This window comes from Amaranthus tricolor, chromosome 14 (assembly GCF_026212465.1).
Source record: "Amaranthus tricolor cultivar Red isolate AtriRed21 chromosome 14, ASM2621246v1, whole genome shotgun sequence".
Taxonomy (NCBI): Eukaryota; Viridiplantae; Streptophyta; class Magnoliopsida; order Caryophyllales; family Amaranthaceae; genus Amaranthus; species Amaranthus tricolor.
Genome location: NC_080060.1, coordinates 3,101,397 through 3,116,613, shown reverse-complemented (window position 1 = coordinate 3,116,613; position 15,217 = coordinate 3,101,397). Strand labels below are relative to the sequence as shown.

The window sequence follows — 15,217 nt, the reverse complement described above, 5'->3', positions numbered from 1 at the left end:
ATGAAAATAAAAACAAGCTGTGTCCTCTTCATTTATTTAACCCCTTATAGTTCCCCAACTGTACGTGTGGAGAGAAACAAGAGAAAAAGAGAGTGTTAGAGAGATGGCATTGTTGTTTAGAACAAGAACAAAGATAATTAAGCACTTATTGTTTGCAAAATGTAGTTTAACTACTAATTATAGCAGTAATAACCCTAGTTTCTTAGGAATTGCACAATATGTTTGTAATAATTCTTCTAGTTTTTGGTCTAATTCCTCCCATTTTAGGCGTTTTGAATCTACAAAAGCTGTTGAATTGAAACTTGATTCTTCTTACTCTTCTGAAGATGATGATCTTGATTATACTTCTGTTCAGGTATACTCTTACTCATTTTGCATGCAATCTTATTTTATTATTATTATTATTATGTTGATATAATTAAGTCAAGGATCTCACCGGCTGCAATCTTTTTTATCTCTTTTGATTATAAGAGTATGTTCCGTTGTCATTCAATCCTTTCATAGGGCTTGATAAGTTTATATGAAATATACTCTTATCATGTAAAGGATCAATTCAACTAAAAAATTTAAACTGATGGTGAGGCTCCATAATATATTATATATTTTAACACGCTCTCTCATACAAAAGTCTTTTTACCTAGATGAGTGGATGCAACACATGCTTTCCTTAAACCTAATTGACGTGAAATATTCCACTTCGAAATAAGGGATGAATGAGATTGAAACCCGTGACCTTCCATCACGTAGGCTTCTGATATCATTTCAAGTAACCACCTCAATCAAAATTTTACCCCAGATGAAGTATGGTTTGTAATAATTCTATAAAATTCTTGCATGAAAAAAATAAATAAAAGCAAGGGTTTGCACAATATATTTGAAATATGCGAGAGTTTTTTAAAAATTTATTATAAAATTTTAATTTTATTATAGTTTTATAAAAAGTAAAATCTACAAAATAGTACTCCTTAAATATTAATTTATTTTTTCTACTAAATTTGATGACCTTTGAAAATATAGGAGTACTTGTATATCAACTTTATGAAAAATAAAAGGAGAATTCTCTTTTTAAAGTGTTTATTTAATTCACCACGGATTTCTGATGACTCGCGAGTTAGTATACCCCTCTTTGTATATCCAGCTCGATTGTACATTTGTACTTATTGAGCACCTTATAAAACAGAAAGTGGGAGTAGTATTTATTTGGTTCTTATTATTTTTTTTACTACTCCTCCGTTTTTGAATGAAAAAGTCTTACTAAATAACGGTTATTTGTAAAGTTAATAACAGTTAGTAGGATTTAATAAGGTGAGCGTTTTGTTATTTTAATTTATCTTTATTGGTTCAGTTTATTTTATTATTATTTTTTTGTCTTTTTTTTGGTGATTTACAAATCACACTTATTGATTAGGAATTTTTGCCTTTGAATTACGTCAAAGAGGAATTGCTTTATTTTCATGAAATTGACAATAAATAAAGAGAGAGAATAAATTGTGGATTGACAATAAATAAAGAGAGAGAATAAATTGTGTGGATGAAATTAAAAAAGAGTTAAAATATATGAATGAGATTAGAAGAAAGTGGTGGGCCATTATTCAAAAATAGAAATGACAAAAATAAAAATTGATGTAAATTCATTGTGACAGAGGAAAAATGTATTAATTTTAAAAATATTAAACTAGTAAGTTTTTTATTTTATAAATAAAATTAAGTACAATTATTGAAAAATACTTGCTATTATTAGGTTGACGTACACTAAAATAGTGTATATCAAGTTTATACAAGACTCTTACCTCTTCAAAACATCAATAATATTTTGGAAAAAATTTTATGATTAAGTTGAAAAATAAGATAAAAAGATAAGTGAATTATAAAAATGAGTGATAAAATGAAAAAAGAGAATAAAATTTTTAGATAATAAAAAAGAACGAGACCATTGCAAAAAATTTCTGTCAATCAGTGGAACAATTTATGTGCTAAGAGATTTCTGTCTTTTATACTTCGCTACAATTTTTCGTTTATTGAAATGTTAATATTTATTTTTTTATTTTCATTCACATATTTTAATTTTACTTTAATATCATCCACATAATTTAAATAGCACTACTACGGACTGCCAACTGCTTTCTAGTCAAATCATTTATATTGATCACTTACAAAAATTAATTTCTTGTACTTTTTAAAATTTTATTGTTTTGTTTATAAATCCATTATTTCCCCTTGAATTAGACAAGGAAAATAAAGAGAAAGCACCAAATAGAATTTTAAAAAGGCCAAAGGTGAGAGCAATAAAAACTACTTTCTAGTTGACATTATATTATTTTTCTTATGTATTATATTCAAATTTTTTTTAATATTATAATTTGAATATAATTAAAAATTATAAAAAATTAATATTATACAAAATTATTTTTAATATTATACTTTGATCCTAAAAAATTAAAAAAAAAAATACTTGCTATAAGTATTAAGAGATTTCTTATAATTTCAATTTTTTCTAAATGAATAGTTGTAAATAGTGATTTTTATAAAGTAAGATAGTTATGGGTCAGGTTTAAGTTGGTTTGATTCAGATATAGATTAATTCAAATTTAGAAGGGGTAGGGCTAGGAGAAGGTTATGGTGTTGAAAGCGGTGGTGGGTGCGTTTTGGGAGGGGGAAGGGATTGAGTTTTTTGTATTTTTACTTTCTTAAACAAGTTAGTCTGTTGTACCGACTATTAAATTAACAAGTAAAAAAGTATAGTTTGTAAGGAAAAGTTGAGTTTATTAAAAAATAGTCTATAGGTTAAATTATTAAAAATAGTCTATAGGTGAAATTCTTCATTATAGATGTAAAAAGTATGAGATTATTCAGAATAATTTTTCTTATATTTAATGATTAATTAACTAGAAGAGGAGGTTCTTCATCTTCTTAGAAAAGGGTATGGTCTATTATTTTTCATTTTATATTAAACAATGATGAATCATGTGATGTAAAAGTAAAAGTGAAAATAATTGCAGGCAATGGATTTTCCAGGAGGGAAGGTTACATTTACATCACAAATGAGTTTCATAGCTGAATCTACGAAGATGAGGGTATCTTGCTATCGTCTTCTTGGAGGGACTCCTTCAACCAAAATTCACCAACTTGTATGTGCTAGCTATAAAAGATGAGCATTTTTTTTTCATTTGTTTCCACTTAATTGCCCTTTTTCTCTAAAGAAAAATTTAACAATCAATATTGAATTATACCCAATATCTCAATATCGAATTAAAGCTTAATGCCTATTTTTATTTTATATTTTCTTTATGAGCTGACTTAATTAGAGATGACCTCTTAAAAACACCGTCTATAAGAATTTGTAAATAATTAGCTCATTCTACCAGTTTAGAAGTCAACGTAGTTAGTCAAAACTTTTAAAGTACTCTTATTTATTATATGTAAAACTCTTGTATAGACTTACTCTACATTTAATGTGTAGCTTTTCATTTAAAGAGTTAAAATAAGTGAATTTAAGTAAAAATAACGAAGGAATATTATGATTGGTGCACAAGATATTAGGGCCTGCAAGACTTATTTTTATATTTAAAATTTGTTTAGTTTATTAATATTAGCTATTAAGTCGATTATTTTATAGAGATTTATAGTAAAATTATTGTTAGACATTATAATTTATTTATCAAAGACAAAGTAAGCTGAGAACTCAAAACTCAATAAAAAAGTTGTCTTTATTAATTATTTCATTTTTTTGTCATATAAACGAAAACATAAGATAACTTTAAAAATATTTATTAAATAATTTTTATCCACTATTTGACTAAAGAACAATCAAGTGATTGAACACTTACCAAAAAAGGCCATCATGTGCTATTCTATTTAAAAATGATAGAATTAATTGGTTAATGTTTAATTTACAAGGTAAACCAAGAATTGGCAGCAAGGATGTATACTAGCATGATCAAACTTCAAATAATGGATACTTATCTGTATGAAGCTCAAAGACAAGGAAGATTTTCATTTTATATGGCTTCAAATGGTGAAGAAGCCATTAATATTGCATCTGCTGCTGCTCTCTCTTCTCAAGACATAATTTTTCCTCAGGTATTGGAACATATCCCCACATGTGATCTTAATAGAAAAATTAAAAAGTTGTTGACTAACATCTATACTTAATAGGCCACTCCTCATAATACCAATTGGTTTTAGGATGAAACATCATCGGATTTGTGTGTAATCAAGTCTTCTCTTATTTGGGTCTTATTGTGTACAAGCCCGTTAACAAATTAATCAACTCTTCTCGTTTCCGTTCTATTAGTTCTTTGTTTTCTTTTTGTAGTGGTCCCCTTTATTTTTATTTTTTTTAGGCCTTTAAGTTATCTTTTATGTGTATCTACGTCTCTTTATCTTCCTTGAGCCGGGGGACTTCTTTGGCCGCGCTTTCCTTTATGGGTATGAGTTGCCGCCGTCTTTCCTTTCTTAGATCCTATCCTTAGTTTTTCATAAACGGGAGACATTGTGTAGGATGACGATGATGAGTCATTCTTTTAATTTTTTTAATACTTGTTCCTGTAAAAATTACTCAACAATCTAAGAAAATATACCTGTGGAGTGGTTGCAGTGATTAAAGGGTGATAGGCTAAAAATTAAGGAACTCATAAGCTCGTGAAAAATAATATATTTCTATGCAGAGACAAAACTAAAATTATGAGTTTGAGGTCAAATAGCCAATATATTAGCGACAAATTATAGTCAAAATATTGTATATTAGTAACCCCAATATTGAATTAATGATTTGGAATTAATTGTTGTGATCAATATACCAGCAAAAATAATATATAAAATTTGGATCTAAAATACTCAATTTTGTGAAATTTATCAACCATTTATCATATATAAGGTGCCGAGTTGAAAATACAATGGGCTACGATTTCAGACGGAAGCTTGAGGCTCCTTCAGCTCCTATATATTTTCGCCCCTACTTCTGTAACATATTCTGGGCCGTTACCCATTAGCTAAATATTTTTGATTTGTAAATTAATTTCTTAACGTAGTATTAATCCTAAGTTAGGGGTTCAAATCTCATTTTCATTGTGAACAACAGTATAGAGAACCCGGGCTACTACTATGGCGTGGTTACACAATACAAGAATGTACCAATCAATGTTTCGGAAACAAAGATGATCTAGGGAAAGGTCGACAAATGCCGGTCCATTATGGGTCAAGTGCACATAATTTCTTTACAATATCATCTCCTATAGCGTAAGATTTTTTTTCCTAACATATTAATGTTTAACTGATCGAAAGATTTGTCGTAAGTTGTGTCGTTTAATTCAATTTCGTCAACTAATAGCATTTAATAAGTTATCTCTTTAAATATCTATATTGTTTAAGTTGTTTAAAATATTGATATGTGACCAGTGTAACATAATTTGTTAGTTGTTTCATTTTTTGAATTCGTGATTCGCTCAAAATGACAATAAAATAGACAAAAATTGACTATAGTTTGCTTTTTTTATTTGTGATTCGCAAAAAAATTAGTGAATCATGTGACTGTGTGTGACAGCATTGTTTCAGGTTCAAACCTTATTATCAATATTTATTAAAAACAATAGTTAATATATTGGTATCATTTGATTTTATTTTGTATCTTATGCTTATCTTGATAATTTTATGAGTAAGTAATTGATAGAATGATCACTAATGAAGTAAAATTGAGATTGTTTCAGTACACAGCTACCTCAGGCAGCAGGAGCAGCTTATTCACTAAAGATGGATAATAACAAGGATGCTTGTGTTGTGGCATTTATGGGAGATGGTTGCACAAGTGAGGTACATTTCTTTTTTATTGACTTATTTAATTCGTAATAGACCATTCAAATTTTAAATTTGAATAGTGACGATTTTATAGTATATTGAATTAAACTAATGATCCATCAACCTATTTAAAATAGCAAATAAAGTATTTTACAATAATATTTATACTTTTATTTTTGATATGGTATTAAAATGTACATTAATAATTATTGTGTACGTGTGTATACATGATAAAATTTAGGTCGTCGAGAAAGTAGATATGGTTGCAATCAATGAACTAGAACAATTTATTTGCAAGTGAATAAGACTAATTAATGTAAATAAATTTTTTTTGTAGGGAGATTTCCATGCAGGTATGAATTTCGCGGCAGTGATGGAAGTGCCCATTGTTTTCATATGTCGCAATAATGGATATGCAATTAGTACTCCTGTTCAAGACCAATTTCGAAGTAACTATATACCTATTGCTACCTTCTTCTTTATATTTTAGTACCTCTATTTCATAATGTTAATTATTTTTTAAATATTTCATATATAGAGATACAAGAGATCGTCTCACAGTGAGATCGATGAGATGACCTTAAAATAAGAAGCGTATAAGCTAAAATTTATATTATTGAGTTATTTAATCTAAGTATGAGACATGTTTTACGGTGAGACTATCTCATATAAGAATGTGTGAAATAATTTTTATTATAAATATAAAAAAAGTAAAAATATATCAAAGTGGAATCATGTTACCCTTATCTTAATGTATAAAATTTTAATAAATAATTTTTTATAATTTTTTTATAAATTAATATTAAGACTAAAATATACTTTCAAGTATATTTTAAAAACACGATAACTAGTCAAATGTAACTAACATATAAATGAGTTTATTAATTTTGTGATTTGATAATGTTGGAAGGTGATGGTATTGTTGTGAAGGGGCAAGCGTATGGAATACGTAGCATTCGGGTTGATGGAAATGACGTTCTTGCTGTCTATGATGTTGTCCGAACTGCTCGTGAAATGGCCATACAGGAACAGAAACCTATCTTAATTGAGGTAATTTAAGTAAACTCCATGATTTATATAGTATTACTAATTAAACTTACTAGAGTTATGATCAATCAATGGATTTTGGTTGATTGAAATTTTATGTTTCTTGTTTGTTTATGTTGGACTTAAGATGATGCATTGATGTCATCGACTTAAAAAAAAAAAAGCTTAAGTTGATGTGTAAAGCTATATGTCCTCTGTATTTAATCATTAATATTTAGCATTATATATAGGAGGGCATGTATAGCATTACATTTCTAGATCAAAGGACTTTTGTGTAAAAGATTGCGATATATTATATACTTTATATGTTCCAGTGAAACATAATTCGCTAGTTAGTCCGCATTTTAGATTCGCGATTCGTTCAAAATGATTCAAAAATAGCTTCCAAAAATTAATTAGTTTTTTGATTCTCGAATTGCGAGACAATTAACAAATCATTTACCACTGATTTTAACGTTTAACTATCAATTCAAACTTTTATTTAGGTTGGTTCCTTCATGGGCCTTGGGGTGGGATTGAGATATGGAAAGTAGGTTTAAATAATATCTTGTGTTCAGGAGAGTCAAAATTATTAAGAGAGGGAACGAGGCTTGAGAAAAGCAAAGGCCCATCAAAAATTTCTTAGGCCGAAAGAGGTGGTTGCTTTTCACAAGTTGTTGTGAGAAATGCATTATATATATAGGTTAAATATCTCAATTAATACAAATTGAAGAGAAAATAAAAATGTGTAGCTTTTATTTTAAGCTCATCTCTTTGATAGAAGGTCTAAGAGTAGCTAGTTGTTTTTTAGGTGGTGAGAGTTATTATTGTTATTATTGTTAGAAAGTGTTCATTGGTGAGAGGACCCCAAACACTATTTTTATAACATGTATGAAAATGAGACGAGCTATCTAACTCATATGTAAAGTGTGTCTCTTGATGAGACAGTCTAATATAACAATGTGTGTCTCTTGACGAGACAGTCTAATATACTCCCTCCTATTCAGCTGAACTGTCCCATTTGACTTTTCACACTTGCCGAGGCAAAATTTTAACTCTTAATATCTCAAATTATGCTTAATTAAAAATTATAAAAAGTTGATATTAATAATCCTTGTATTGAGACAAATCAAACAAGATCCTATATGACTATGTTTTAACTTATAAATTAAGAGTAAAATACAAATTAAGAGTGATAAGTGAATAGTGCCAAAAAAAAAATGGGACAATTCAGCTGAATAGGAGGTAGTAACAATTTGTGATCAACAAATAATCTTACCTTCAAGTTAGACTAAATTTAGAAAAGAGTTTTCAGGCTCTAACATATCGAGTCGGACATCATTCAACTTCGGACGATTCCACGAAGTATAGGCCGGCTGAAGAAATCGAGCATTGGAAAACCAACCAAAATCCTATAACAATTTTTAGGAGCTGGATTGAGAGAAATGGCTGGTGGAATGAAGAAGCTGATTTGGAAATTCGAAACAAGATCAAGAAAGAGGTATTTTTTTGTATCTTTTATTTTTAGTTCTCAAAAATTACCCTTTAATTATTAAACAAAGCAAATATAGTTGTAGTTTTATAAATTAGTAATAATCCAAAATAGTAATATTTATAGACTTTTTTTAATGTGAATAATAACACTTTTTCTGAATCTAAAAGCTTGTTCATATTAAAATATTTATTAAAACTACCTATATAATTACTTTTTCCATATGTTTTAGTCACATTTAGGTACAATCACTTCTAAAAACGCCTAATTACAAACATAATCAACACTTCCGACGAGTCAAATAAGTCATCTAAAAAACCAATATGCGAACATTATAATTGCAAAAATACGCCTATTTTGTGGTGAGATTGTCAAGAAACTAACTAAATCAAAAGTGTAAACTGACGGTTTAGGCCCCTATGTATGTTATATACTCTAACACGCTCTCTCACACGAAAGCTTTAGAAGTGTGGATGAAGCACATGCCCTCCTCATGCACGAGGATGGTTGAAATTCGAACCCTTGATCTCTTGTTATGCAGGCTCTGATGTGATGTTAAAAAACCAACTCAATTAAAAGTTTAAGCTGATAAATGAGACTCCAAAATGTATTATATACTCTAATAGATAACATATTAATATTGATTGCAATTACTCTTACGAGAGACCTTTTCTCAAAAAGACGAGCTTAAAACAAAAACTCACACTCTTATTTTTATCTTTAATTTATATTAATTTGATTATTTAAGTCATGTATTATCATAAGTTGTATTGAAGTAGTGGAATGATTTTGATGATGAAGGTGATGGAAGCAATTCAAAAGGCAGAAAAGTTGGAAAAGCCAGCAGTGAGGGAATTGTTTACAGATGTATATGATCAACCAACTAAGGATTTGGTTCAACAAGAAATGTTGCTTAAGGATTTTATTAAGAGGCATCCTAAAGATTATGTCACTAATACGGATGTTTCCCACTGAATTTTATTGTTTATATTTGAAATATTATAAATTAAAAATGTGTATTGTCATAGCTTAGATCCAAATCTTTTGATCAGATTGTATGTAAATGTCTCCCAATGGTTTATATTCATAGAATGATCATTATTACTGATTTACTAATTACTATTCACAGTAAAAATTCTTTTTTCGGTTTTTAAAGTTGTTTCAATTGAGAAGATTCACCGAAAAATAAAAATAGAATATTAAAGATTATAAATATATTATTTTATTGAATAATTAATATAAAAAAAAATTAGATATCAGTATTTGAAAACCACAACTACATTAAAATGTTTTAATAAAATTAGTTGAAAACACGTGGGAATCATAAGCAATATAAAAATGCTAAAATTAAATTACTGGAAATACATATGATGACTATAACTCTTATTCATTATTAAGATATTAAAATGAGGTTGTAAATTAACTTTAAGAAACGGAAAAAATATACGCTAATTTATTAGATTTACTACACCATTTACTAATAATGCAAAGCATGGTTGTTTAATTTATTTTTGGTAAAAGAGCGAAAGATATAAAGAGTCCCCAAAAATTTATGGTGTAATAATTAATTTGTAAGTCCTATATATTTTTTTTCAGATTTGTCGAGGTAACATTTTAACTCTTAATATTTTTAATTATACTTAATTAAAAATTATAAAAATTTGATATTAATAATACTTGTATTGAGACGAATCAAATAACATCTTACTTGACTATGTTTTAACTTATAGATTAAGAATAAAATACATATTAAGAGTGATAAGTGAATTGTTGTTCAAAAGTAAATGGGACTAATAAGAAGAGTAGGAGGGAGTATTATATTTGTTGTGTTTTAAAGTATTATAGATATTTAAACTATTTTATAAAAAAGTCCTAATAATTCACATAAGATAGCAAAAAATGTAAATTGTACCTAAATTTCATTTAAGCTAATTATATTAGCAGTTAGTCTCTTGAGAGACATGTCTCAAGCCTATCTCATTAAAGATTAATGTCTACTTACCCTACTTACATTATTCTTAATGCTTACTCACCATATCCTTAATGCCTATTTTCAATATCTTAAATCTCTACTTGTATAATTCTTAATACATACTTACAATATTTCAAAAAATATATAATTGGTCGGCCTAATTAGACATGGTCTCTTAAACACCGCCTCTCATAAGAATTTGTGTTATATTAATATTATACTCCCTTCTTTTTAGTTGTCCCATTTTCTTATTTAGACAGTACTTCTTTATTGTCCCATTTTCATTTTAAAACATACATCTATAGGTACTCTTGTTATTTTCTTAATACTAAAAGTACTCAATATTACATATAAATCTACTTTTTAGGTGGTCCTCTCCAATTTTTAAAATTAAAATACTTTATATTGCATATGAATATACTATTTTAATTATTTCTACTTATTTTCTTAATATTTATGACCAAATCAAACCGATTACATAAAATATATTTTTTGGCTCATGAAAAATTGAAGACCTAAAACGATGATTCATTTTACCTTGCCAAACGGCCCACTTTGCCCTAAAAATAATGTAAAGTAGTGACACGTGATGTTTCAGAATGTTTCATGTATCAAGACGAATCAGAGCTTATGCACGTTAATGTCTTGTCTTGTCAACTTTTTCTTTTTCTAACCTTTTAAGTCTGGCTACATTACCCCTGTCCCCACTATTCACTCCAAAATTAAAGGAGTAATATATTTATTTTTAATATTGTCCTATTTAATTTTTGTATACCATTTATTAATTACTTTTATACTTAATTATTAATTTATTAGTTACAATGTTGTTAAGATTTGCAATCTTATTTGATTTATCTCGATGTAAATAGTGTATTAAAATTAACATTTTGTAATTTTTATTAATTATAATTTGAGTTATTTATAATTAAATATATACATTAATAAATATGTAAAATTAAATAAAACATTAATAATAAATAAAAAACACTATTTTGCAATTCTCATCAACCCAACTTCGTTTTAAACCTTATCCATATAATTATTTTTTATGTGTATTCGCCCAACTCATTCAACCAACTAAAATTATTAGCCAATAAGAATAAAAAACTACAAAACTAGTTGAAGTGAGTAGTGCCCAACTCTATTGCAATTGGGATGTTTGACAATTCTTTGTTTTATGATAGTTGCTAAATTAATTGTAAACTAACGTTCCGTTTGGTTGATGATAATGAATTAATAGGTATGAAATGTTGTAATGACAATAGTAATGAAGGAATGGATATGAAAATTGGTAATGAAGATTTTTTTGTTTGGTGTGCATGACTAAAGAATGGTAATAGAAGATAATATTCCATTGATTGCATTTGGTTGTTAGTAATAAAAAATGGTAATGACTCTTAGTTTCATTATTGTATATTTGTATCTAAAAGTATTATTGTATCTAAATTATTCTATCTAATGATTCTTTTTTAATAATAATATTTTTTTGGATAATTACATACATTACCTTTTTTTTTCTTCATTATTTTTTTTATTCAGCTCGAAACAACATTACCTTATTTTATTACCACAGTAATACTTCATTACCATTACCGCCTAATACCATGCTGTTTGATGGTAATGAAAATGACCCTTTTTGGTAATTTCATTACCTTATTTTATTACCTTCCATTACCGTTGAAGGCATCCAAATAACTAAAATTTTCATTACTTAATTTTATTATCATTACCGCCCTCTAATACCATGTACCAAACGGGCCGTAAAGGTTATTGTCCTTATTGGAAATATTTGAAAAAATTGAATATTCACTATTTATTAGAGAAATGTTAACCAATAAGTAAAAAAAAAATGACTCATTTACCAAATAATTATTTTTTCGCCAATTTGATCAACAATAAAACACTAAAAAAAACCAATTATTCCATTGTCTAAGAGAATTAGCCTCATTTTAAACACTTATCATTGAAATTGTTTTTTTTTATCTTTGATCATAATGCACGTGTATATTTTTCTATAATTGACATCCACACATTCAACTCATATATTTATCTCATTTATAGTGTTAAGCCATTTTTCCCTTTGAATATATCTTTTACTCACTTTTTAAATTTTTACTTTATTTGTTTATTAATATTATTTGTATTTTTAATTCTATCCATACAATTTAATAGTACCTATTAATGTCTAATTGCTTGTGTCGTTAGTATTGTAATATGTTAAAAATAAAGTGAGTAGCATGAGAATAATTTAAGTAACTAGTTTTAAAATTAAAAAATTCAAATTTAAATTTAAATTTAAATTTTTAAATTTGAAACAATTTCCAGTTTCCACTAGTTCATAAAGTTCTATATAAGTAAGCATTGAGCTGCCTTGAGCAATATAACCAAAGTAGTACAAGTTTTTTTTTTAACTATCTTTCCAAACAACTATCCAATAATGAGGCCTTTTTCATTCTTTTTTCTCATGCTCATACTTGTCTTAGCCTCAGGTAAAGTCTACACTATTTCTTCGCTTAAATCTTTAAGCCTTTTAATTATTTCCTTTGCCCTTCAAAAAATTAATTAATACTCTCCATATCTTTTAATATTTTTTTTATTTGGAATATTCCACCTTAATGAGAGAGATATTTAATTAATATTTTGAACACATATTTAAAAAATAAAATATATTCACGTGAGATAATATATACTTTTTTATCATGTATTTTTAATAATTTTTTATTTTGTGTATTTAGAGATATTAAGGCTTAAAATTTACTTTGAAAACTATGTAAAAAGTAAATGGGATAAACAAAAAGAAATGGAGGAAGTATTTCATTTGTATTATCAATTTATCATGGGTGATTAGGAAACTTAATTAATACACAAATTTTTTTATAAGACGGTCTCACTGTGAGACGTGCCTCATACTTGGATTAAACAACCTAATAATAATAATTTTTAGTATAATGAGCCTTTTATAAGCGGAATTTATGAACTTGTGTCACGAAGAAATGTGTTGGAAATACTTCATATGTGACTGTGAGATAAGATCCCACGTCGATAAAATAGTGGGTTGTTGACTTGCATATATAGTGGGTGAGCTAATCTTCCTACAACCATATGGTTTTGGGAAATAATGAACCTCACCAAGTGTATGTGCAAGTCAACGCTCTGGACTCGTGAATTTGTAGGCTCAAGCTCATGGGTCTCCCGTGTCCACACGAGTGGGCCACGGTGAAAATTATGTGACGAATTGTCACAGCTTAATAAAATGCTCTCATAAAAAAGAAAGAGCTGGTTAAAATAAACTTCTAATATTATATCCGCACTAGTACTTAAGTCTATATATATTTATTTGAAAAAATTACCCAGAATATAAGATCTTTCTTTGATTTTCCTATAATAATTCCAATTAATAATTAATCATGAATAATTCTAAATAATTTTTTTTTTCTTACCTTTTTACTTCTACTAATTTACATTTACTCCCTCCTATCAAAACCTTTTTCACTTTCATCTGATTTTCATTAACTCCCTCATACCAAATACCCACCTTTTTTTGAAGTGCGACTTAGTGCTACTGTTAGTTTAATTTCAGATGAACATCAAAATGCTGTTGTTGTTAGTTTAGCATGCTAATGTGTTTTTGATTTCAGATGAAGTGTAGTAAATGCTATTGTTAGTTCAGATGCTTAATTTAAGCTACTGTTAGCTATTAATTTCATGTGCTGAGTTCATAATGCTACTGATAATACAACATGAAGCTAACGTTTATATATTGATTTAATCTACTGACTGATTTAAGCCTTTTAAGCTACTGTTAGCTAATACAATTGATAAAGATCCCTAACCTTTACTTGCTTTGAGCACTATGATATTGAGTATTTAATTATGAGCTTAAATTTTTAGTTGAATTGGTCTATTTATATGGCATTAGAACTTAGCATAATAAGAGGGTTATAAATTTGAATTTTAACCATTTTTCATTTAAAATAGAATATTTTAAGTCAAATAGGAATTTTGTTATATGTATCCACATACCTAGCCTAAAAGGATGTCACATGAGAGCGCATCTTAGTGAAATAGTGTACATAAAATATACCAGTAGCATAATTTATCAATTTAAGCTTTTGATCGAGTTGACTTTACCTATATAGTAAAGTTAATTAGTACTTGTACTTTTTATTATGAGTTAATGAGTTTTGTTACTGTGGATGGAGAAGAAATTGGACCAAAAGTGGGAGAAGCAAGAACATGTGGAACAGCAAGTCATGCGTTCAAGGGAGCATGTTTTAGCAACAGGAATTGCGCAAATGTTTGCAAAACTGAAGGATTTCCTGAAGGAGATTGCAAGGGCTTTCGCAGAAGATGCTTCTGCACCAGGCCTTGTTGAATAGGATCTCCACATTTGCTGGACACTACTTCTATTGTGAGTCTTGAAAAATAAAATTAATTATTGCATGAATCTAGCTAGTACATGCAATATCATGTACTCCGTATTAGTAGTATTATGTTTATTATTATTGTTGCATTTGTAAGACATTAATTATTATTTCTTATTATTATTATAAATTATTGTCGGTAAAGTTTGGATAATTCATTTGAGACCTTTGAAAATGGTTAGATGAAGGAATTTTGGGTCCGATTAACTTTAAAATGGGCCATTTTGAGTTGAGTTCTATCGGTTTGACTGATTTTCGATCCATCTAACAAGTCAAGGGTTAAAATTGACATGTTTAAGTACATTTAGAAAAGAGCTATTATGGATTTTGTCCGACGTTATATAGCTAGTTGTGCGGGTAGTTGTTTGTTGTCTATGTAATTGTAGTTGTGGGTAGCATGTGGTAATTATATAATTTTAGCCATTAGATACTTAGCTGGTTAATTATCTATGTAAATTAATTTTATTCGGTAAAATTAACAGTTTTGAAAATAGTTGTAAATTGTATTAT

At 27.8% G+C, this 15,217-nt stretch overlaps 2 protein-coding genes across 3 annotated transcripts; both read left to right on the top strand.

The window, feature by feature from the left end:
- LOC130800341 (2-oxoisovalerate dehydrogenase subunit alpha 2, mitochondrial-like) lies at positions 1 to 9,434 on the top strand. Of its 2 annotated transcripts, none has more exons than XM_057663819.1 (9): positions 1 to 355; positions 3,000 to 3,128; positions 3,898 to 4,080; positions 5,081 to 5,238; positions 5,706 to 5,808; positions 6,131 to 6,242; positions 6,704 to 6,843; positions 8,135 to 8,320; positions 9,113 to 9,434. In XM_057663819.1, exons 1-9 carry the CDS (start codon positions 104 to 106, stop codon positions 9,284 to 9,286), a joined length of 1,437 nt encoding a protein of 478 aa, XP_057519802.1. In that variant the 5' UTR covers positions 1 to 103; the 3' UTR covers positions 9,287 to 9,434. The 2 variants fall into 2 exon arrangements, with proteins under 2 accessions (XP_057519802.1, XP_057519803.1); XM_057663820.1 differs by lacking the exon at positions 1 to 355 and adding an exon at positions 2,151 to 2,276.
- Positions 9,435 to 12,638: 3,204 nt separating this feature from the next.
- On the top strand, positions 12,639 to 14,861 carry LOC130800340 (defensin-like protein). Its single transcript, XM_057663817.1, has 2 exons — positions 12,639 to 12,772; positions 14,489 to 14,861. Exons 1-2 carry the CDS (start codon positions 12,721 to 12,723, stop codon positions 14,656 to 14,658), a joined length of 222 nt encoding a protein of 73 aa, XP_057519800.1. The 5' UTR covers positions 12,639 to 12,720; the 3' UTR covers positions 14,659 to 14,861.
- Positions 14,862 to 15,217: the final 356 nt, after the last annotated feature.

Coding starts and splice junctions, on each gene's coding strand:
- LOC130800341 (XM_057663819.1), top strand. CDS start 104: ATGGCATTGTTGTTTAGAACAAGAACAAAGATAATTAAGCACTTATTG. Junction 3,129..3,897: donor CAACCAAAATTCACCAACTT/GTATGTGCTAGC, acceptor TTAATTTACAAG/GTAAACCAAGAATTGGCAGC. Junction 6,243..6,703: donor TGTTCAAGACCAATTTCGAA/GTAACTATATAC, acceptor TAATGTTGGAAG/GTGATGGTATTGTTGTGAAG.
- LOC130800340 (XM_057663817.1), top strand. CDS start 12,721: ATGAGGCCTTTTTCATTCTTTTTTCTCATGCTCATACTTGTCTTAGCC. Junction 12,773..14,488: donor CATACTTGTCTTAGCCTCAG/GTAAAGTCTACA, acceptor TGGATGGAGAAG/AAATTGGACCAAAAGTGGGA.